Source organism: Pimephales promelas, chromosome 21 (assembly GCF_988280905.1).
Source record: "Pimephales promelas chromosome 21, fPimPro1.hap1.1, whole genome shotgun sequence".
In the NCBI taxonomy this organism is placed as follows: Eukaryota; Metazoa; Chordata; class Actinopteri; order Cypriniformes; family Leuciscidae; genus Pimephales; species Pimephales promelas.
In genome coordinates, this window is record NC_142789.1 from 16,581,373 (window position 1) to 16,605,507 (window position 24,135).

Below are 24,135 nucleotides of genomic sequence, written 5' to 3' on the forward strand. Positions count from 1 at the left end.
TGTTACCATTTTGAAATCTGGATCTCTCTCTCTCTCTATCTCTCTCCCTTTCAGAGGGACCCTTGGGTTTGTAGCGCATAAATATGAATGCATTCATATGTTTTGATGTTGTTTCAAAGCAATACTTCCGAGGCAGGAAACCTTTCGGTTTTTGTCTTTTTAGTGATGTTTATGTATGTTTTGAGCAGTATTTCCCTAGTAAATTTCACAGGCTTTTTGGAAAGTAGCCTGGATCACAGCTGGGGTTTTGGAAATTGTGGTTATGGGGTTTTATTTTTGCCTTTTGATTCATTTTTATTGAGCTAGCTTAGTGTAGTAGACAGATTTTGGTTTTAAGCACATAAGATACTTTTTTTTCCTCAATTTTAAACGAATGCAGAAGCCTTCAGCCATAGTTTAAGCCATCTTTATTGCCTTTTCTCTGAATTAATTGACTTTATTTCTTGTCCGCTTACCTGCTCTCCTTCTGCTCAACCTTTACCTGCACTCTCATTCTAATTCCTATTTCTGCCTCTGGCTCTGTTATTGACCGTGTCCTCTGCTCACTCATCTTCATCACCTCTCTCACTCTCTCTCTTTCTCTTTCTCTCTCTCTCCCTCCTTTTCTCTACCTCCCAGCCATATTAACAGGAAGACACAGTATGAGAACCCAATTCTGGAGGCTAAAAGGAAGAAGCAACTGGAGCAGTCTCAGCCCGCTGAAGGTGAGCGGTATATCCAAGGTTCGTTTCAGGCCCAACATGCCGTCATTTCTTTCTTTTCCTATAAGTTTGTGATTGTCCATGTTTGTCATTTAGAGTTTGGTTTTGGAACTGTTACTCATCACACGGCTTAAGTTTTTAGCGTATTCAATTTAGCCATTTCACTGATTCATTGCTGCTGAAATGTTATTTTTATTTGTAAAAAGTTTTTTTTAAGAGATGTCGACACAACTTCATGCATTTTGATGAATAAATATTGTGGTCCTTTTTGTATATATATTTAAATATTGTGTTGTATTATGTATAGAAATCAGGATATTCCCAGTTTATTACCAGGAGCAACCGGTATTAAAGTCAATATGAAATGCTAAATGCAAACCCATTTTACTTCCATAATATGACATTTTTCGATTGAAAAAAAAAAGAAGTAACCTTAAAAGTCAACATGAACTCATAATCAACCCCACACTGTAAAAAAATAAGATAAATAAGTTGACATATGTTTTTACATTTCTTTCACTCATCAAGACATGTTTTTACATTGCTTTCACTCATCAAATAAACTTTTATATATAATTTGTATATTTTTCATAAGTTATACAAGATTCTGCAGTTAGACAAGTCAGTTTAATGTAATTTAAGTTGAAAAGACTTAAACATCCAAGTTGATTGAACTTTAAAAATTGAATTTATTTTTTAAAGGGATAGGTCACCCATTTTTTTTAAAATTCTGTCTTCATTCACTTACCCTCAAGAATATTGGTAACCATACCGTTTTACTGAACATTAACTTCCAAAAAATGAAAATACATATAAAAATGTCATCTTTAATGTTCCATAGAAGAAAGTATTTCCACTGAAATTCCAAGAACACTTGGCCAATAAACTGATTCTGATTCTGAAAATCATACAGGTTTGTAATTTTCTCTTTATGAAAGAGAATAGGGTCGACTATGAGCTCATGTTGACTTTCAAGGCTGCTTGAGTCGCACCTCTTTCTATAAACGGTCTAAAAAATTGTACTAAAATGCAGGTTGCCTTGGTCTTGTTCCCAGCCAACTCAGCTGAAAATTGCTTTCTTGATTACCTAATAACTTCTTCTCCCTCAAGTTCGAGTATCTCATTCTGCCACTGATTGTGATACAGTACTGACAATATGCAAGTTTTACACAGAGAAAGTTAGGAGACCGTAGGGGGCTGTAAAGGTCTAAAGCTGGTGGTTGCACAGCCTCCGTATTAGTTTGAATAGGCAAGAAGTGCGACTGACTTGAGAAACACACAAAAAGGAAGTGCATCCTTCACTCTTTCAGAATGGATAGAGGAGCATTCTTCAGGACCACCGCTAGCGAGCTATGCTGCTAACCACCAAGAGACTTACAGAGACCCCGGCACCGCCCCTCCACTACCACCCCAACTGGTGGCTAAACGTATGTGTTGCCTCCTTTTTTGTTTGTAACACAAACACATACACACCCGTACGTGGCGTATTCCTCTGTGGTCATTCACTATTCACTCACTTTTTCCAAATCTTCCTTCCGTCAGCTCTGTCTTTACCGTCCCTGTATTGTTTAAAGACTTGTTTAAAGATTTACCAAACACTCGTTATCCCTCACACCATTTGCCATGTCTCTGGCGTCTTAATGTGGGCACTTATTCAATATCTGTGGTGCCTTCTAGGGTCACATACAAAATATACTTTATGGTCAAAGTCAAGGATGTGTTGAATTTAATGAAGAGAAATGGTGGTGTTTAAAAATATTCTGAATGATTTGACACATTAAATTCCAACCAAGTATGTTCCAACCAAAAAAACTTATCTTGGATCAAAAATGTTTATGATGCATATGGATACGTTCAGGATTATATACTTGTGGGCTTATAAAAGTCCATATTGAGAAAGTCGGATTCAAAATTGAAGTCTTTTGCATTATTTCTGTTCTAAGACTTTCTGAAATTAGTGTTATTTGTTCTGTTCTTTTCACTCAATATTTATATCAATATAATTTGAAGTGAAACATTTGGATTAAGGCAAAATAGTACAAATAAAAAATAGAAATATATGCTTTTTCACTAGTGGTCTCAGACTTTTGGACCCCATTGCATTTGCAGTTTTGTGTACTTGTGTGCATTTAGATTTTACTGTTATGGACAGCTCTGTTGCTCTGTCTGTCATATATTCCCTCTCTCATATATATCTTTATCATGTCCATCCATTTGCATTCAGTGTGCAGTGCGTCTCTCCTCAGGGTATCTCTGCAGCTTTCTCTGATCCTTCTGTCATGACAGACCATGATGAACAGATCACACATCATCTCTCTAGCCGATCACTCCTCTATTCTCTCTTGGATCTTGTACTAACGTCACTTTTGCTCTGATCTAGGACTGATTACCAGCTGATCCATCTACTAACATTCATTTGACAATTTACTTGAATAACTATAATGCAAAACATGATTATTTAACAAAAATATCCTGAGAAGTACACATTGTTAATTTCTTTTCTGACAGAGCAATGCTAAAATGTAAAAAAAAAAAAAGGAAGGTTGTCGACACAAACTTGTTGGCTAAGCTTGACAGATTCAAATTTTAAAAGATGGTTTAGATCCTTTGCGGTTAAGGCCTATAAAGCGTTAAGATGGATAGACAGTTAGTTAGTTGCTGCATGCCAATTCCAAGGCCAGAGCAGATAGATAGATAGATAGATAGATAGATAGATAGATAGATAGATAGATAGATAGATAGATAGATAGATAGATAGATAGATAGATAGATAGATAGATAGATAGATAGATAGATAGATAGATAGATAGATAGATAGATAGATAGATAGATAATCTATGGTTGGTAAATTAACTTTGTAGTGCAGCTTCTTCTTGAAAATGTTCTTGAGATTTGCTGTTTTAATACACAGAGGTATGATCATCTCATGCCGAGGGGCTAACAGATTTACCTTCACCTTTTCCCATAACTCACGAATTGTGCAATGCTTTTCTTATTGCAGGAGGGAAGCCATTTTTCACAAGGAACCCTGCAGAACTGAAGGGGACATTCATTAACACCAAGCTGAAGAAGAGCAGACGTGGCTTTGGCTTCACCGTAGTGGGAGGAGATGAACCGGATGAGTTCCTGCAGATTAAGAGTCTGGTGCTCGATGGACCAGCTGCCCTGGACGGAAAGATGGAAACGGGTAAATCTGAAACTTTGGTCTCATAACACATCTTTGCGCTGTGATCGCTTTTCTTGGGCCAACGCGTGTTTTGCTTTCTCAGGTGACGTTATCGTGAGTGTGAACGACACCTGCGTGTTGGGTTACACACACGCCCAGGTTGTGAAGATCTTCCAGTCCATCCCTATCGGCTCTATGGTCGACCTTGAACTCTGCCGTGGCTATCCATTACCCTTTGATCCTGATGACCCCAACACTAGCCTGGTGACCTCTGTGGCCATTCTAGACAAGGAACCCATCATCGTCAATGGAAAAGAAAGCTATGACTCGCCTTCCAGCCACGGGAGCGAAACAACAGTTGGCGGTGGTAGTTTGAACGGCTCCAGCGACCCACCTCGCCCCCATAGCCCTTCAGCGGAGGTGGCTTCCAATGGCTCTCACGGTTATCCCAGTGACGTGGTGACATTGGCGTCTTCGATTGCAACCCAGCCCGAGCTTATTACTGTCCATATGGAGAAGGGCGACAAAGGATTTGGCTTCACAATAGCGGACAGCCCTTCTGGGGGAGGCCAGCGAGTGAAGCAGATAGTGGATTACCCACGATGCAGAGGCCTGAGGGAGGGGGACATCATCATGGAGGTGAACAAGAGGAACGTGCAGAACCTGACTCACAATCAGGTGGTCGATTTGCTCAGCAAGTGCCCCAAAGGCAGTGAGGTGACCATGCTGGTGCAAAGAGGTGAGCTCACATTTTTTTATAAAAAATAAACTATCTCTATTTGTCAAGTCAACAGGGTTTATGGCATCATTAAAGGGTTATCCATCAAAAAAGTCATCCATACGACTCCAGGGGTTAATAAAGGCCTTCTTAAAGGGATAGTTCACTTTGAAATTAATTTTTGATATGTTTTAGCTTACCTCAAGGGCATCCAAGATGTAGGTGTGTTTGTTTCCACAGTATTTTCAATTTTGACATTTTTCGGTCAAACCGGTGTTGTCTGTCAGTCATATAATGGAGGTTTAGGGGGTCCACCTCAAAGAGCATCCACAGAGAAGTCCAAATTAAACATGATTTAATGACTTGTGAATTTAAGTACACACTGTGAATTTAAGTACACACTGATGGGCTAAGACATAAAACGAGCGTTTTGTGTGAGAAAACGAACAGTATTTATATCGTTTTTACCTCTTGTAAACAGCCATTTCGAACTGATCTGAATCAGACGTCCAACTGAACCGAACGTTACGCCGGAAGTGATCTCTCGTGTGTCTACGTCACGCAATGTTTACACAGAGATTTCGGAAGTTCGGTTCAGTTGGACATCTGATTCAGATCAGTTCGACATGGCTGTGGTTACAAGAGGTAAAAACGATTTAAATACTGTTCGTTTTCTCATTCTCACACAAACTGCTCGTTTCGTGTCTTAGGCCATCAGTGTGTACTTACATTCATGAGTCATTAAATCATGTTTAATTTGGACTTCTCTGTGGATGTTCTTTGAGGTGGACCCCCTAAACCTCCATTATATGACTGACAGACAACACCGGTTTGACCGAAAAATGTCAAAATTGAAAATACTTTGGAAACAAAGACACCTACATCTTAGATGCTCTTGAGGTAAGCTAAAACATACCAAAAATTAATTTCAATAATATCCCTTTAGGTTAAGTGATACATTTTTGTGAAAAAAATACCCATTTATATATAAATGTAAAACTTATAAACTATAATCGCTTGCTTTCGGGGATTGGCCGTATACGAGTCAAATTCTGACCGAAGAGTGAACTTTGACCCGAGCTGTATGGATTATGATGAATGGAAGCTCTTTTTTTGGACTTCAAAATCTCAGTTACTATTCACTCCCATTATAAAGCTGGGAAGAGCCAGGATATTTTTTTTTTATTTAACTCCAATTGTGTTTGGCTGACAGAAGAAAGTCATGTACACCCAGGATGGCTTGAGGGTGAGTACTGTAAATAATGGGATACTTTTATTTTTGGGGGCGAACTAACCCGTTTTCTTTTGGTGTTCCAAGCCTGGGAATGTGAGAAGGGTCTTGCAATGTTGAACTGACTTTATGGAGATTGTTACAAGTCTTCTAGGAAGAGTGAGACAATAAGCTGTTCAGTCAGTGTTCCTGAATGAGAGCTTGTGCTTTTGAGAAGAAGAGAGAATGACAGGGAAGAGACCGTCTCGGGTGAGAGGTCTGTGTCGATCATGAATATGAAGTCTGTGACATCTGCTTTTCCCTCGAGGGCCACCAAAATCAGCTGTCTGTTAACCCCCACTTCCACTCAGCTTTTTCTCTTTATCTCGAATTTTGGAATAGGAAGTTAGGATAGAAATATCAAGGTTACCTGCTTTTGGTGGAAAAGTGCTGTCTCTACAGTCCAGAGACAGCAAAAGAGAATGAAAGAAACAAAGATAAACAGACTTAGGAATAGAGAGACTCACTTGTATGTGTGACATGAGAGAAAGCATTGAATACCAGCATCTGACTGTTAAAGAAAGAAGTTCATCCTCATAGAAAGTTACAGTTTGAGAGAGTTTTTCACACAAATCCCCTTCAGAACCGCAGAGCTTCAAATTCTAGTTTTGCCTGTTTTCAGGGCATTCAGTCAGAGCCTAGCACTCGGATTATTAATTTGATGAATTGAAAGAGCTTTTATCTGTCTTGTGTAAGTGCTTTTAACATGGCCATGAAATTGCTGCATGCCAATTCCAAGGCCAGAGCCTGTTGTATTAAAACGTCCCCATTTGTCATTTGGGACAGTTATCAGCATGTAAACAAAAGAATATGCACTGCTTATTTTTATGGCTCATCAATAGAACTTTCAGTAAAGCAAAAAAAGTTGTCCTCCAGGATTTGATGGCCTACTGACCTGACGTCACAGAACTTATAGTGTAATTTATGCACAAAGTACTGGAAGCAGAATAAGATGGAAGGACAGAAATGGCCTATTTTATATCTGGCTGATATGTGGCTTACGTGCTCTATTGCAATGCATTTTAAAAGCACAACCAGAGATCAATAGTGAGTATTTTATTCCACTTTAGTTCAGATTTTTTACTTGCCCTACCAAATTTGACTGCCCTCGCCAAAAGAAAATGAATCAAATATAATAATAATTGCTTTTAGCTATGTATTTATATATTTTCTTGAAATATAAATTATATATGTGTGCGTGTATATATATATATATATATATATATACAAACTTGATTAAAATGTTTGATAATATATATATATATATATATATATATATATATATATATATATATATATATATACACAAAAAAACTGCATGTTTAATTCTAAGGGTCAAAGAAAGGGCAGGGAATTTTGCAAAATACATTGACTAACATTTTATATGGTGGTAAGGGTAAAAAGATCAAAACATTTAAAAGCGCTTTAATTGTCATTGGAGTAATCCAAGTTCAGTGGTTCATGCTGATACACACCAAAGGCATTCTCTAATGCCTGGGAAATGTGTCTGGAATGTTTTATTCTCCGTGCTCACATCTCACCTTTAATTGCTTGGCCAACAAATCCCACCGCACACAGATGCACACACACACACACACACACACACACACACACACACACACCCACACACACACCATATTCCTTTTCATCAGCACTCACCCATCACTGGCCTACCAAATAGAAGATAGTCCAAAGAAATATCTAATGGGAGAATTAAAATTTAAATGCGTCTCTTCATTCCTTTAAAACATACAGTATATACAGTGTATATATGTTTTAAAGGAATGAAGAGACGCATTTAAATTTTAATTATATTATACACACATATACTCGCATCTTAAAATTGCAGAATGTTTGGCCTATTAAATCACATTTCTTATTGCAGGAGATGCGCTGCTGGTTTTCTGGATAATTGATAACGTGTGTTTGTATATATGAACCCTCTATGTGCCAGAATGATCATTTTTATCAAGTTTGTTTATGTTCAGTTATTTCACTTGAATAGCAATGAAAATTACCTATTAATTGTCATTTAAGTGAAATTACTGAACTTAAATATACAAGCCTGATAAAAATAATTTTCAAAGAAAATTCTAGGTGGCACTTAGAGGCTTTTGTATCTGAAGTCTTCATATATATATATATATATATATATATATATATATATATATATATATATATATATATATGAAGAGTTCAGATGCAAAAGCCTCTAAATGCCATTTGAAATTTTCTTCTTTAATGATGATTTTTATCAAGCTTGTATATTTAAGTTCAGTAATTTCACTTAAATGGCAATGATAATTACCTATTAATTGTTATTTAAGTGAAATTACTGAACTTAAATATACAAGTTTGATAAAAATCATCATTAAAGAAGAAAATTTCAAATGGCATTTAGAGGCTTTTGCATCTGAACTCTTCATATATATATATATATATATATATATATATAGGCTTTTGCACCTGAAGTCTTCATTATATATGATAAGGATAATATAGAATCTTTTGAACTCTCTTACAGTAGCTTGTGTCCCTTTTTGTGCCTCTGATCCAGCAGCTTTGGTTGGTAGTTTAAAAGCTGTATTGCATCATTATTTGAACATTTTCTTGCCTAGACGCCTGCTAAAGGATACTTAGAGTTGCACCATAACACAGCAGCTTTTCTGCTCTAGGCCGGTAACAGGTTAAGCACAATCAACAGCATTTGTATCGTAATGTTGATTAACGCAAAAGTGTTACTTTTTTGTAATAATTTTAAATCATTTATATTACAGTGTGTATATATATATATATATATATATATATATATATTCCCGGTGGGAATGCACTCATTGATTAACATACACACCGAAAGAAATACGCGCCGCTCACACATTCGGTGTGAAACAGCCGTTTGATAGACGCCATCGTGTACACATAATTCTCTGACCCATCGTCTTCTTCCAATGTGAAATGAGACTTGGGTCTGACGTTAGCCAGGCTAGCTCCAGTTATGAATAGCGTGATGAAATGAAAAGGTGCGTTCTTCTATCTGATCCGCTCCCTTTATGAGACATCAATCATGACAGCACACATCTTGATTTCCCCAGCAGTAATCAAACCGGCTTCTACACAGCCATACCATCAACTAGTCTGGTCTCATTATTTGCTGTACTCGAAGCATCCAAATAAGTGTGTTGAGACTTAATTATACACCAAGATAAGAAAATTCCCAACTGTCATCCTTACTAGTAGAACTTTATTGGTCAGCGTCTTAAGAAAGATCATGTTTTAACTAACATCAAACCACCCTAAGATAACTTTATTACGCTGTAAAAAAAAATTACTCGGAAATTGCTAGTAAATTTCACAATTAATTACAAAAAAACAGCGAGTAACACATTTATTTAAATGTAATTTTGAAGTATAAAGACTGATGGTCTAAAATGTTCTCCATTAGTTTTTGTTTTGTTTTCAGCTTCAAAAGATAATTTATTACACTGACAAATGACAATAACGTTCTGTTTAATATGCACAATTAAAATTTGTGGCTTTCAAAGTTTTTATCTTTCATCATCTGCAATTGATCATTCTGAAAGTGATTCCAACAATATATTTTCTCTGTCGTTATTGTTATAGTTGTAGTGTGGACTCCCCTATTCATACAGAATTAGAACGATTATTAAAACTTTACAGTTATATTTATCGTTCTTTAATAAATCAGCAGGGAAATGAATGGAACCTGGTCTTTTCAGCATGGAAAAGCATTGCCGTCTCGTTTCTCTTTTCTGGCTTGACAAATACGTGGAGAGAAAGATAAACAACTATGATTGGTGGTGTGCACCAAAGTAACTTGATTTAATGTTTTAAAGGAAGGATTCCAGCAAAGGGTTTTTTTTTTGCATTAATTTTTGCTGATTTGTCCAACAGCAAAAATGAATGGTGTTGCAGACAAATACTCAGGATAGCAACAGTCCAAAAGAATCTGGCTCTAAATCAAACCAAGAGGTTTTTGGTGAAAAATATGTTTAGATAATGGTTGTGGGGAGCGTTTTCTCCCTGACTGCTCACCCCTTGGCTTTCTAAAAGGGGGAAGCATAGAACCCACCAATCCCACGATTTCACACCTTGTTTCCATGACGATGCTCTGCTGCACTTTGCGGTGGGGTTTCCTGTTAAAATGATAAAGCGGAGGTGTCTGTCTTGCACACAACATGCAGGCGCATCACATTCTGGAACAAATGCCAGCAGGCATTGAGGACAGACAGACAGACAGACAGGTGTTTTCAAGTCCACTCTGCATCTTATTCTTTCATTATGTGTTACCCTTCAATGATTTTTGATTGACATGTTTGTGCGGACCATCTGAATCCACACAAGCAATGGAGGGGAAGTTGTACAATAGCCATCAGAGCTCTCTGTGTGCATCGGTGCATGCACAGGGCTATTTTAACATCACCTCATGGCCTGTCACCTCTAATTGAAGGCCATGTCATGTTAAGACTATTCCAGTGTGCACACAACAACCGAAAGCTGTGTTTTCTAGTAGGCAGCCTAGGCAGTTGTATTAGGCCATTTTGTAATGTCATGAGAACAATTTGAAACGCTCTACATTGCACACAAATAACGCTTCACATGAGCGGCTGAACTAACAATTGATCACAATTGATTTCTTTCCAGTAAAGAGTGAATTATAGCTACAGTAAGTTGAAAGTGTAAGTGTATTTAAAATCACCATCTATAAAGTTTTAATAATAACTATGTTAGAATAGGAAATGGCAGGCATATTTGTACACATAATGATATTGCTGAAATCACTTTCAGAGTGTTTAAAGGGATACTCCACTTTTTTTTTTGGCTAATTTTACCACTCCCCCAGTGTTAAACAGTTGAGTTTTACCGTTTTTTGAATCCATTCAGCCGATTTTTTTGATATTTAGAAGAATATCAGTAACCAGACAGTTTCTGGTCTCATTGACTTCCATAATATATTTTTTTTCCTACTATGGTAATCAATGAGACCAGAAATTGTCTGGTTACTGATATTCTTCTAAATATCAGAAAATCGGCTGAATGGATTCGAAAAACGGTAAAACTCAACTGTTTAACTCTGGGGGAGTTGTAAAATGAGCCTATTTCCGAAAAAAGTGGAGTATCCCTTTAAAGCACCAGACAACATATTTGCACTGCAAGCTTTAAACAGAACATTATCATCCAGACCGGTCGTGTGGTGGTGGACACTAATATAGTTCTAGTTAACTTGTGAATGGGCCTTTACACTGAACAATTTTTAATATTTTTCAGTTTTGAAACAAGTGTGTTTATAATCTCTCACACTTTGTCCGCCATCTTAAATTTATCATAGAACTTGTTAAAGGGATAGTTCACCCAAAAATGAAAAAATCATGTTCTCACCCTCATTAATTTCTTTCCACCATTGAACACAAAATATATTTTGAAGATGTTGGTAACCAAACCGTTGTGCGAGACCATTGACTTCCATAGTATTTTTCCTACTAAGGAAGTCAATGGGGATCAGAAACTGTTTACTTACCCATTTGTGTTGTTCAACAACAACAACAACTTTAAACAACGTTTTGGAACAACTTTAGGGTGATTAAATTATGACAGAATTTTCATTTCTGGATGAATTATCTCTTCTCCATAAAAGTGATTTATGTGCTGCCTTACATTTTGCAGCAGGCAGCTTAATTAAATTGCCTACCTTTTTTAACAGACTTCACTGTTTGTGATGCCCTAGAATGCGGCCAAATCGGGATCCGACAAGTTTTTGGAACTGCACAATAGTCATGAAAATTGTTTTGTGTCTGCTGTCACACTCTCCGCACTAGACTCATACTGCAGGCGCTCCTGGGAGACTGTCTCTCCTTCCTCTGTGTGTCAGACTACATCATTGACAGATGGTCCTGACCGTCAGAATCTGTTCCTATCAGCCTAGCAGAGGAAAATGAGTCCAGTACAAACCCTTCGCTCTCTTCAAGGCTTTATGCGCATTCATGTGCGCATGCAGTGCACCATAATCTTCTCCTGCTAAACCTTCTTATTAGTCTCCTCTGTGCCTGACGTGATTCCCACTGACCTGTCACCTCTAGTCTTGCTGATTTACTCCTGCATGTTCAACATAGTTATGGAGGGAGCTCACGTGCCACTTGGGTTTTGTTAACTGGCTCAGTCTCTCAGAACCAACAATGTTGTTGATTTGAGTTTGATTTTGGGCATGAGCCAATTTTCTTGACGACTTTGTGCCGAACTGAAATATAACAAATCTCAGTCAGTTGTCGTTTCTTGATGTTCCGCTCAAACCTCGAAACAAATGATGAATTTGTGAAGATGTTGAGCTCAATGGTATCAGCTAAGGGTCTTGAAACTACCTCAAATTTCTTGACTATTGGATTTGAAACAGGTCCAAGAGGTAAGCATGCAATCACAATAAGAGTGCATTGGTCACTTTGTTTGATTTTCATTCAGCAAGCAGCACTGCTTTATGGGATTCAGATAAAGCCATTATGTGCCCAGTAAAGCCAAATGGATTGATTGATTACAAGGCATTAGGCAGCATCTCTCCTCTATAAGCAACGACCTCCAGACACTCAACTGGGTTATAAAATAAGACCCGTGCAGATCTACTGTACTCTTAAACTCATAAAATAGCATAGATGAATTCTGGGTTTGTTTACACTTGAGGTCATAAGAATTATCAAGGTTTAGTCATTTAGTCTACCAAACAAACCATTGTGTGAGATTTAAAGTGAATACGTGATGCAGAGAAAAATGAAGAGAGTGTGTTAGCAAAGAGGGAGTGTAGCAATGCTGCAGAAACTTTTAACAATTAATGGAGTGTGCTGAGACGGGCATAGAGAAGAGGAGGCGAAAGACTGCAGAGGATGATTGTGTTTGTTTTGAGGATAATGAGTCAGGTTGGGAGCAAGGCTTTATGGGGCAGGTCAATTTGCAACGGAAAGGACGATTGAATACCTGACATACAGACTAGAAGCGTTTTGTTGACAGAGAGAACGATGTGTTCAGGACAGGCTGGACTCTTAAATGGCGCGCGAGTGTGTATGTGTTACCGTGGGCACGCTCACACGCAGGCGACTTGCTCTCAAGGGAACGGCTTCATAGTAAGCAGCCAGACAGGAATCAGAGGACTGATCAGGATCCCAGACACTAATGAATCTTACCAAGATTAGTTTTTCCATCTATTTCCTAGTATAAATGACGTTCACATCTATTTATGTATGAATGCATAATTTATGCATGGCCTGTCATACCCAGCCTTTCTGATAGAGGCGTGGGAGGGGGCGATGGCACATCAGCGCATGGAGAAGTGGGAGGGAAACAGTGTTCGGAGGAGGGAGTACGATGGTAAAGCGAGCACGAGAGCGGTCGCGTCGGGGAGAAAGAAGCAAACACATGAAGACGGAGCGAGGGTGATGCACATCGAAACAAGGAGGGGGAGGGCAGAGAGAGAGGGAGAGAAAAAAGAGAAGCTCAAAAGACAGGAGAATCAAGGACTGGCTCTAGATGCAGGATCCTTCGGCAACAACATCGCGAGGGGCAGGGACGCTGGAAGATGGTTTCAGTAAGAGGGGAACTGACCGTTGCCTATAATTTAATGTTCAGTATCTTGGACTCCTTCTCCATGGGTAATAGCTTAGCACCTGTCTGGGCATAAGCCCCTCTCTGTCTCGTTCGTTCTCTCTATCTTTCGCTCTCCTCTTTTTCTGTCTTCATCTCTCGCACAGTGTCTGGTAGGTTTAAAGGGTTGTTTTCACTCCCTGGAATGAAATTTCTGGCATCATGTCATTCCAAATCTTTCGTTGATCATAAAAGGAAATATTTAGCAGAATGCCCGTACAATGGAAGTGACTTTCGTTTTATGGAAAATGGCGGCTTGGACATTCTGTTAAATATCTTCTTTTGTGTTTTACATTAGAACGACCGAACTGTTCCTTTAAGTTCATGGGGTCTGCTTAGCATTTAATCAGGGTAATGGGGGTCGGTCCTCTGATGCGGATGCTCCGCGCTGCCCTCTTTATGGCTTGTGCTAGGAACGAGAGAAGAAACGGAAAGAGAGACGGGGCTGCCGCCGCACCACGCGCCCTGATTGGAGTCATCCATCTGTCTTGGGATTACTTTCAGATTTGTGCCTGTGGGGAAGGTGAAATCTTTGTGTGCGTACAATTAATATTTCTGTCTCTTTCGCTTTCTTTAGGGGTGGCACCTGCGAAGAAGAGCCCCAAACTGGTGAGTACAGATGTTTCATTCTCAGTCTGTTTTTTTTTTTTTTCCTCTTCACCACCATTGGTTTATTATTAAATCTTCTCCATGTTGTTTCTGATTGCTTTTGCTCATTGTCTGTGACATTGGTTTAATGTTCAAACGAGGTTTTACAATGTCACTGCTGGGTCAGAGAGAGAATCTATTATGCACTTCAATGCAAACAGTGAAACCATGTGGTTGGGGTTGGGAGGATGGTGTTCACCCCTGGGAGGAGGGCTGATTTTATTGGTCACATGGGCATCCTGTAATAGCCCTCTAATGATTTACAGAAAACAGCGAAACCAGCCACAATTGCTATCCAGTTAATTATAAATTTGCTAAATTTAATAATAGTATTTCCCCCTTGTTCTCCTTTTGTCATCAGTTTGATGAGACAATTATTCATTTGTTTTGGGAATGTGTTTATTTAAAAATCTTTTGGGTTGACAAAACTCAAATTAAAAGGTATCTATCTTTAAAATTCTGTATAAGCCAAAAGATAGTTTTTTTTTGGTGACTCCCTGAAATTAGACCCCTTTCATTTTAAATTTGTTCTTAACTTGCTACTTTTTTTGCCAAATTTTATATTCACAGGTGTAAATTTTCACAAAAAAAAACAAACAAACAATTTTTTTATTTTTAAGAAAGATTTTGATATCCATCTAAATTCATTGAAGAACTCTAAAAACTCAACCGCATGTAAGACTCTGAAATGGTGTCAATAATTTAAGCTTGTTGTGATTTATGTTTATACTGCATCAGTGGCAGAATAGCAAAAAAGTGTGCTTATTTTTAATCTTTTGTGTTCACCAGCCTGTTGATGGTCTGGGGGTTTGAGTTCCAGTTTGTGGACAGTTGAAACAATAATCAGTGTTCTTCTGTTAAAATGGCAGCCTTGGGTTTTTTTTTTTTTTTTTTCTATTATGTTGAAATGGAGTCCATGCTTGTATGAGTCTTCAATGCCAGACGAGCGTCTTTCAAATCTCAAATGGCCTCTGTTTTATTTGGATGGATTTATTTGCTACTTACTGAATTGTGTTTGTTTGTTTGTTTGTTTTTTTAGTTTTTTTGCTGAATTTCAATAAAAAATCTGGATGTCTGCTATACAGATTCATAAGTTGTGCTGGGATGGAAAAGGATGTAGAGCTGTGTGCATGGGTTTAATAAAGAACTTCGAGAGAACATTAAAAAACCCAACCCTTCTGGAAGCATGTCATTAAGTAATGATGTATTACTTGGAATAAACATTTTTAAATTAAAACATAGTTTAAAAATATTGGAATATTTATATAATAATTAGTATACAATAGGTTAAAAATGCTTGTATTTTGCATTTTATAATTTAATTGTTTGCTTTGCAAATTATTAAAGTGCAAATGTTACTAATTAAATTGTCAGCATGACAGTTTGGGTGACAACTATCACAGCACCCAAGCTGTATGTTTGTGTAAAACCTGATGTTATCCAGCTTAATTTGGCGATGATTCAAAGAGCATCTTTGAACATCTGACCATCTATACAAAGGAGTCACATGATCAGTCACTTTAATTTGCGTATTTGATTAGTGACCTAGTTATAGTGCAGAATCATATTTCTTAGTAATTTTTAATGTTGTATTGTTTAAAGTTTTCTAAGTTCTAAAATATGGTTGATTTGCATATGCATAGTTTCAGTGTCTGAGACTTTTAGACCCCACTTTTTTAATGCGTATTATATTTTATTATGATGTCAGTTTCAGTGTTAATGTTCATTTTGTAGCCTATTTATTATATTAATATTATTTTAATATAATTAAAAAGAAGAGCCAGTGAGGTCTCAGGTGCATAGAACAAACGATGTTATGCCAATCAAGTAGTGTACACTGAAAAAAATATGCAATCAGACCAAAAAAGGGCTATAACAAATGTAGAAAAGGAAAAAAACTGAAGTAAAAATACTGAGTTGAGTTGCTTGGAGGGTATTTGTTGAGAGGGCGAGGTTGAATGATAGTTGAATGCCTTGATATAATCCTTGGCTTGAATTAATTCTGACGGATGGTTAAGAGAGTTTTGCGTCATTCTGTCCTTCAACTCATTCATTCACATTTCCTTCTTTCTTTCTATTTCTTTAATTCCTTCACTCCATCTTAAAGTCACTGGAGATGTTGTGATGACTCTTTTTTTTTTGTTCTCTATTCATGTTTCCTCTCCTCCCCCCCACTCAGCAACAGTTGGAGCGCAAGGACAGTCAGGGCAGCTCCCAGCACAGCGTATCCAGTCAGCGCAGCATCCACACCGACTCTCCCCTCCACGCCTCCCAGGCCCTGCTCAACGAGTCGGCCGCCCCACCTCCACCCTCCCAGCCCCTGCCAAGCCTGCCCCAGGACCCTCCAGTAGACGGAACTCTCCAAAAGAAACCAGATCCCTTTAAAATCTGGGCCCAATCCAGGAGCATGTATGAAAGTAGGCGTAAGTAATATGGGATTCTGGTGGCGGGTGCTTTGGCAGCGGATCACTAGGTTTATGTTTGGTTGGTATTGGGATATCAGGTTTGGTTAGTTGGTGGGGAACAGGCTGTATTTCTTGTTTGATTGTTCATATTTGCCATTAAGCTAAATATTAACATCTAGATCAACATTTTGGGGATTGAAAATGTTTGCTGGTGATCTAACCTTGGTGTAAAGAAAAATAATGCATGGTTGGTTTGGTTTAGAAACAAGGCAGTTGTCTTTATATTTCAATGTGATTTTAACAGTGGATGCAAACTTTAAGAGTTAATCTATACATCAACAAAATTCCATACTCGATTTTAAGCATATTAAATAGTGACGTTAAGTAATTTGTGCTTTTTAAATGTGGCGAGACCACTAACAATTCCATTTACATCAAATTTCCTTTTGAACATGGCTGTAGTCTTTCAGTATCCAAATAGCTGTCCATGCCTAATGTAAACAATTAGCCGTCAGTTTGAATCCCCTGTTTTTGTTGTGATCAGAGAGCTGTGTTCGGATGAACCTGTCAACTGTATTTCCAAAGCTATTCATTAGCCTTTCCCATTCCTTATTTCCTTCCCTTTGCTTTTGCCTACTCACTCACTGCCAGTGAGAAGCCAACATGAACACAGAGGCACTTCTGACCAATTACACTTCTCCCTGCCATCAGTGCGTTCACACGCTCGAGCGCTCTCTAGAACACATCTTTTGACAAATGTGCATATAATTGGTAGTGGTGGAAGACAGTGAATCCAATACTACTTTCATGTGTGCCAGAGAGCAAGAGGAGCTAATTAACAGGAATATCTTTCAGCGGATGTTAAGAGACTGTGGAATGGAGCACTCCGATGTTTGGGTTGGAAAAATTGTGCTAACTTGGAGTGTCTTCATTGTCTTTGTTTTTGTTAGGGTTTCTCATTAGTAAGTCCCTTAAGGAGGAGGATGTGGGGACTATAGGGATGGGAATCTTTCAGAGTTTGGTTTTGACATCTCTTAACTTTACAGTTCTTTAAAGGGGTTATCAGATACAAAATTCACTTTTATATGGTGGTTGCGTATAAATGTGGACACAACCACCATACAATGAAAAATCTATTCACTCTTTCTTTTTTTTATCCTCAAAAAGCCTTAACACTTTCAATATCAGGCCGTCCGCCCATGACCACTGACGGACTGTCCTGTATTAGCATATTTCTGCCCTTCTATACATTCCATGGAACAGAGGGGTGGGGTGAGCAGTTGCTCATTATCATTTATAAAGACATGCACTGAAACTGTCACTGTGAAGAGAGCTGTTTTAGAGGAGGTAAAAATGGTGTTGTTTTACGTTGGGGCGGGCTTTACACGACGATGACAGCGCTGGGATTTTGAAGCAGATTTGTAGCCTACATTACAAAGATGAACGCCACCGTCGAACAACACTCGCTTGAATCAGCTATCGTTTTAAGCGATTTGAACGTTTCCTTTTTGTTAAAACCGAGCAAAGAACAACACTCGTAGATGTTTCTCTACCAGCCGCCGCTCTGAATATGTCATCTCCTTCATCGGTCCGATTGGTTTTAGGTCCATCCGCGACGTCCGTTGGTGACGCCCCTCTGGAAAAGATTTGTCTATGATGCTTTGACAGACCATAACTCAGTTACAACTTTGAAAGGTCTAGTTTTAACCAGGCTACAATCATTTAGTAATTTTAGCCAAATTATATTACAAACTTTACATGAACACCCTAAAAGATTGAGAATCATACCAACTTGTGGAAAACAGGCATCCGATGACCCCTTTAAGAGTTCCATTAACAATTATACTTTTCCTCAATGGGGAAAAATGTAGACAAAAGATATAATTCCAATAATAAAGTTAAAACTATATTCTAAAAAGTATTGACTTGTTAGAGTCATTCAATTGGGAATTGGTCTACAATGATTGCGCCTTAAGTTTTTTGATTCTCTAGAAACTCATTGAAAAAGTTCATTTTTAAATCAAACATTGATTCAGTCAATCAATGTTTTTGATTGACTAAAAAGAACCAAATCATTAGAATCATTTGTCTGAAAATCAGGCTTCACTGGTTGAACTGTGTTTTCGAGTCACTTACCAGAACCAAAGCCAATGTTCCACAATCAGACTGTTGCGGTCCTTGAACGGATTGAGAGATAAATCATTGCCGTTTGATTGGGGTTTTTGGACCAGCTTGAAAACATTCAGTTCAATAAACTCAATGAGCAGATGCATTGAGGGGCTTTAACAAATGAAAGTAAGGTCTATGCCATAATGCACAATTTGCAGAGTCTGCCACAACCGTCCTTGCTTCTTAATGGAGATCGAACGGTGTGGGAAAATTGCCCATGCAGCAGCCATTTTGAATGGCTCTGGAGCCATTCTCCTTCCTGTCTCTGTTACAGTAAATTGCTGTACATCTGGTTTGACTGGAGACAAAAGTCATTGTGTCTTGCAGCTGCTCCACACGTCCAGTTGCATTTCAATAGCTTCTCAGTAGAATCACAAATCCAGAGCATTTGTTGTTAGCTTACGTTAACCGAAGCCCATTCTTAAGGGTATGCACATTTAAAAGATCTCCAGTTAAAGCTGCTTAGAGCCACGGTTTCCAGCTCTCTCAAACTTCACAGGCATAAGCATCCCCCGACAGAACATCATGCGATGCATTGAAGAGCTACAGGGTCAATAATGTAAAACCTGACAGATTGCTGCCGTCTGCAGGACTTCAAGTCTAAATGAGGGGAAGCTCTGCTGGTGCTTGTCCTGACGGATTTGACACAGTAGTGCTGTGGTGGAGACGGCACAGAGGCGTTGGTGTAAGCTCAAGGGCACATCTGCTTCAAAAGATCTCTGGATTCTCTCTTGATCTGTAATATAGATTTAAGCACGTGGGTCTGTGCTTGTCATTTTCTCAGATGGAAATACCTGATAATTGGATTTTAATATGTGAGTTAATTGGAGCAGAGTAGTCATTATATTACATCTTCATTGGTGTGAACCAATGAGAAAAAAATCCAGATGTGTGTGAACTAGATGCAATCATGAAAGCGACATTGTTCGCTTTTCCTTGAACCAGCAGCCATTCTTGAAAGAGGCAGGATCGGGATAATCAAAGCTTGTGCGTCATTCTGCAGGTGAATTGATCTCGGTCTCAAGCTATTTTTCTTCCTTTTCAGTACCTGATTACCAGGAGCAGGATATTTTCCTGTGGAGAAAAGATACCGGCTTTGGATTCAGGATCCTGGGAGGCAATGAACCTGGCGAGCCGGTAAGTTCAAAGAAATGAGTGCAGGCCTCATTTGTGCAATTCTGCGAGTATTGTGTTCATTAGTTTGTTCATTTATTGATATTTATTATAGTTCTTTATTAGTTTAATTAGTTTAATCTGCTGTGGTTATGGGTAGATGACATTGTCATTTCATGTGGTTTGACATTGGAGCCAATCTAAACCAATTTTAAATATGATTTAGCTAAACAAAAACATGATGTAGGCAGTTTAAAAAAAAAAAACATGTACCACTTTGACCCTAAAATATATAGGTTATTATATTATATTATATTATATTAATTATATTATATTATATTATATAATTCTTACTCAACACCATAATAAAAAAACATTGCCTTGTTTTGGATTTGTCCATTTGTCATAAATATAGAATAGTGTTAATAATACTTATACAATAGATATAGTATTTATAATGTTTTGGATTTGCCTTTATTTTTATTTTTCATTTTAGTTTTTGTAATTTTGCCATTTGTCTTTTGACATTATTTGATTTTTGAATATTTAATTTAGCTTTTATTTATTTTTATTTCAGCTTTCAGTCATTTTAATACTTCAACTTATTTCAGTTAGTTGTCAGTTAAGGCAACATTTTTCATTTCTAATTATGCTTTCAATCAAATATTTGATTTATATTAGGTCAATTAAATTAACAAAAACCAAATGAATAGTTACTTTTCAATAATATTTTATAAAAACATAACATTAATCATTAATTGGTTTATATTAATTAGTTATAATGCCAGACATATTTTTTACATTTTTTCTAAAGCCTGTCTATAAAAACACTCTTTAACTCTTCAAAGTCACCCAACAAATATAGACCCTTTGAAGATTTTCCAAATGTAATAGTCCAAGCATAGCCAAGATCTCACAATCAGTCTTCACATCTTGTGCATGATACCCATTCCTATGTGAAATGTGCACATTACAAACACCCCGCTTTTAGCAAAACTTGTTCCCAGTGAAAGCATCTGCCCTGTGTGTGTAGGTTGACAAAGGCTTTGATGTGTGCAGTACAGCCTCGATCAGTCAGAATATATCTCTCAGACCACCAGTTCTTCCCTTTAATGAGGCCCACGTTACATCTTTGAACTGATGAGCCGGTTTCTCGGACTCTAGTCCTTGAAGAATAAAAAAACAAGCTGTCCACATTACTGCTCCTTTCGGCTGGTATAAGGGATGAAAAAAATTCCATGGAGGTTTTACAATTTGGAGAACATTTCACAAATAATAGACATTTCAGTGTTCCGGTGAAGTTAAACCCCTTGACACGACACTGACGGGGAGCTTGAAAAAGGGTTGAAGTTCAGTTTGGCCAAGACAGATGTTTTTCAAAACTCTTGTTAACACTCTTTTTTGTGTCTGTTTGTACAGATTTATATTGGCCACATTGTGAAATATGGAGCTGCCGATGAAGATGGGCGTCTGCGATCAGGAGATGAGCTAATTTGTGTAGATGGAACGGCTGTAGTGGGAAAATCCCATCAGCTAGTCGTTCAACTCATGCAACAAGCCGCAAAACAGGGTCACGTCAACCTGACTGTGAGACGCAAGACTGGATATGGATGTAAGCAGACTCCAAAATATTAGTATTGTTGAGAAACATTACTTATTACCAGTCATGAATCTGTATTTTACATTTTTATTGGAAAATATATTTCGTCCCTGTGACAAGAGAATTATGTTAGCTGTTTTTCTTTATTTTATAATTCTTCATAATTGTGAAACCGATCAATGGGTCACCTGCAGAGACGATGATAAGCCAGTGTCAGTCACTGTCACAAAAAAAAAAAAAACGTTAAAACACATTTAGTTGCTCATATTTCCGTTTCAATGGCTTAAGGGCAGGGTAGGTAGAAATTTTCTAAAAAAAAAACTTTTTCCCAAATTTGTTTAAACTGTCTACGTATACCAATACATAATTAAAATGTAAGTACTCTGAAAAAGAAAGTATTAATTCCAGTGTCTGTAGTCCTCTCAGTCTAGTATCATATGTCATTCATATCAGTATGTGATGTTGTGTTAATTCCAGAGGAAGTTTTAATTACAGCTTACATGTTGCACTCTACATCCCTAGACTAGTGGAATTGTGAATTATGCAAGATTTTGCACCCTGATTATCCATTCCTATCAGACAGACTTTATTTAAATCAGAGTTCATGGCACATGATAATGAGGATACGCCTGCTGACTCTGGCTAATTAATCTATGCGGGGCTCTGAGTCCCATATGTCAGGTTTCAAAGTAAAAGTTAACCTTGTTCACTTATCCAGGATCACCTACCTAAATACAAGAGCAAAGATATTTTATACATCCAAGGAAATTTAGCTTTTATCTAATTGCATATCCCAACTACTGAAGCTTGTTTCCGCCATAGAATAAAAAAATATATAAGATAATTGGAACTTTTTAGCTAACAGGTCTGACTTCTTTCCTGGCAATTGCGAGTTTATACATCACAATTCAGACTTTGTTTCTCAAAATTGCAAGTTTATATCTCGCAATCCAGACTTTAAAACTCCAATCCGGACTTTATATCTCTCAATTCTTAGAAAAAAAAAGTCACAATTGCGAGAAAAAAAGTCAGAATTGTGAGATATAAACTTGTAATTGTGAGGAAAAAAGCCTGCATTGTGAGTTTAAATTGAGATTTTCTCACAATTATGAGATTTAAACTCGCAATTACGATTATAGATCTCACAATTCCAAGAAAAACCCGAGATAAAAAGTCGCAATTACCTTTTTATTTTTAAGTTTCCATATTTAACCAACGTATGCCGTTCAGAAGCATGTTTGGTGCATAGATTATAAACTTGATTGAGTTCCAGGCTTAAGGGGTTTCTCCTTGACTTGCAGAACGTAAATCTCTCAGAGCGACCTTCCTAACCCTCCCCTAACCCTCTTCCTCCTCAGTGGCAAAGGTGGATGGTGAGATGCCTCCTTCTCCAGCCTCCTCTCACCACAGCAGCACACAAGCCCCGTCTCTAACCGAGGAGAAGCGCACGCCACAGGGCAGCCAGAACTCCCTCAACACGGTCAGCTCCGGGTCGGGCTCCACCAGCGGCATCGGCAGCGGAGGTGGAGGCGGCAGCAACAACACGGTGGTCCCCAATGCCATCCAGCCCTATGATGTGGAGATCCAGCGAGGAGAGAACGAAGGATTCGGTTTTGTTATTGTGTCTTCAGTGTCGAGGCCTGAAGCGGGAACCACTTTCGGTAAGTTTGTTGAATTGTTAAACAGTCATTAATCCGTGTTACAGTGTAAATATATATTTAAGTGAGTACTGAGTAATAATAATTGTACTTAATATAGGGTTAGGTTAGGGATAATTTACTCTTATTACTATGGTAAGTACATTTGTTAAGGGCACTGTAAAATAAATGATGTATTTTTTTTATTAAACATCCAGATAGAATACTACGGAGCCCCCCTAGTCCCACTTTGGCAAAATAAATTAATTATAACTATCTTGTGGCCTCAAGATAGTAACTTGTGGCCTCAAGAAATTAACCCGTGACCTCAAGATACGAACTCGTGGCCTCAAGATAGTAACTTGTGGCCTGAAGACAGTAACTCGTGGCCTCAAGATAGTAACATGTGGCCTCAAGATACTATCTCGTGGCCTCAAAATACTATCTCGTGGCCTCAAGATAGTAACATGTGGCCTCAAGATAGTAACATGTGGCCTCAAGATACTAACTCGTGGCCTCAAGATAGTAATTCGTGGCCTCAAGATACTAACTCGTGGCCTCAAGATAGTAATTTGTGGCCTCAAGATACTAACTTGTGGCCTCAAGATAGTAATTTGTGGCCTCCAGATAGTAACTTTTTGGCTCAAGATACTAACTCGTGGCCTCAAGATACTAACTCGTAGCCTCAAGATAGAAATTTGTGGCCTCAAGATAGTAACTTGTGGCCTCAAGATAGTATCTCTATCTAACTCTATCTTGAGGCCACGAAATAGTATCTTGAGGCCATGAGTTACTATCTTAAGGCCACATAGTATATTTTTTTTTGCCAAAGTGGGACTAGGGGGGCTCCATAGAATGCATTTAATCTGCCTATGATTTTAGTTTAAAAAAAAATCAAGTGTTCCTGTTGCTCAGCTGATGGGACCATGGTGCTAGCAATGCCAATGTCTTGAGTTTGATCCCAGAAAGCACTTAAAATGTATAGCTTGAATGCACTGTACATCACTTTGGATAAATCATCCGCCAAATGCATAAATGGCATATTCACTTCTTTTATATTATAAAGA

General features: G+C 38.0%; 1 protein-coding gene across 3 annotated transcripts in view; it reads left to right on the top strand.

Moving 5' to 3' along the window:
* magi1b (membrane associated guanylate kinase, WW and PDZ domain containing 1b) overlaps positions 1-24,135 on the top strand; it is a 142,599-nt gene that overhangs the window by 100,981 nt on the left and 17,483 nt on the right. Inside the window, exons 9-17 of one of the 3 annotated variants that reach the window (XM_039673294.2) lie at positions 619-722; positions 2,012-2,128; positions 3,703-3,888; positions 3,971-4,606; positions 14,074-14,105; positions 16,324-16,567; positions 19,764-19,855; positions 21,251-21,443; positions 22,790-23,092. In XM_039673294.2, coding sequence (XP_039529228.1) covers positions 619-722; positions 2,012-2,128; positions 3,703-3,888; positions 3,971-4,606; positions 14,074-14,105; positions 16,324-16,567; positions 19,764-19,855; positions 21,251-21,443; positions 22,790-23,092 — 1,907 coding nt within the window. Of the gene's footprint in view, positions 1-618; positions 723-2,011; positions 2,129-3,702; positions 3,889-3,970; positions 4,607-13,323; positions 13,441-14,073; positions 14,106-16,323; positions 16,568-19,763; positions 19,856-21,250; positions 21,444-22,789; positions 23,093-24,135 lie in introns of those variants that run through there. The other 2 variants (XM_039673299.2, XM_089125304.1) reach the window with 2 other exon arrangements.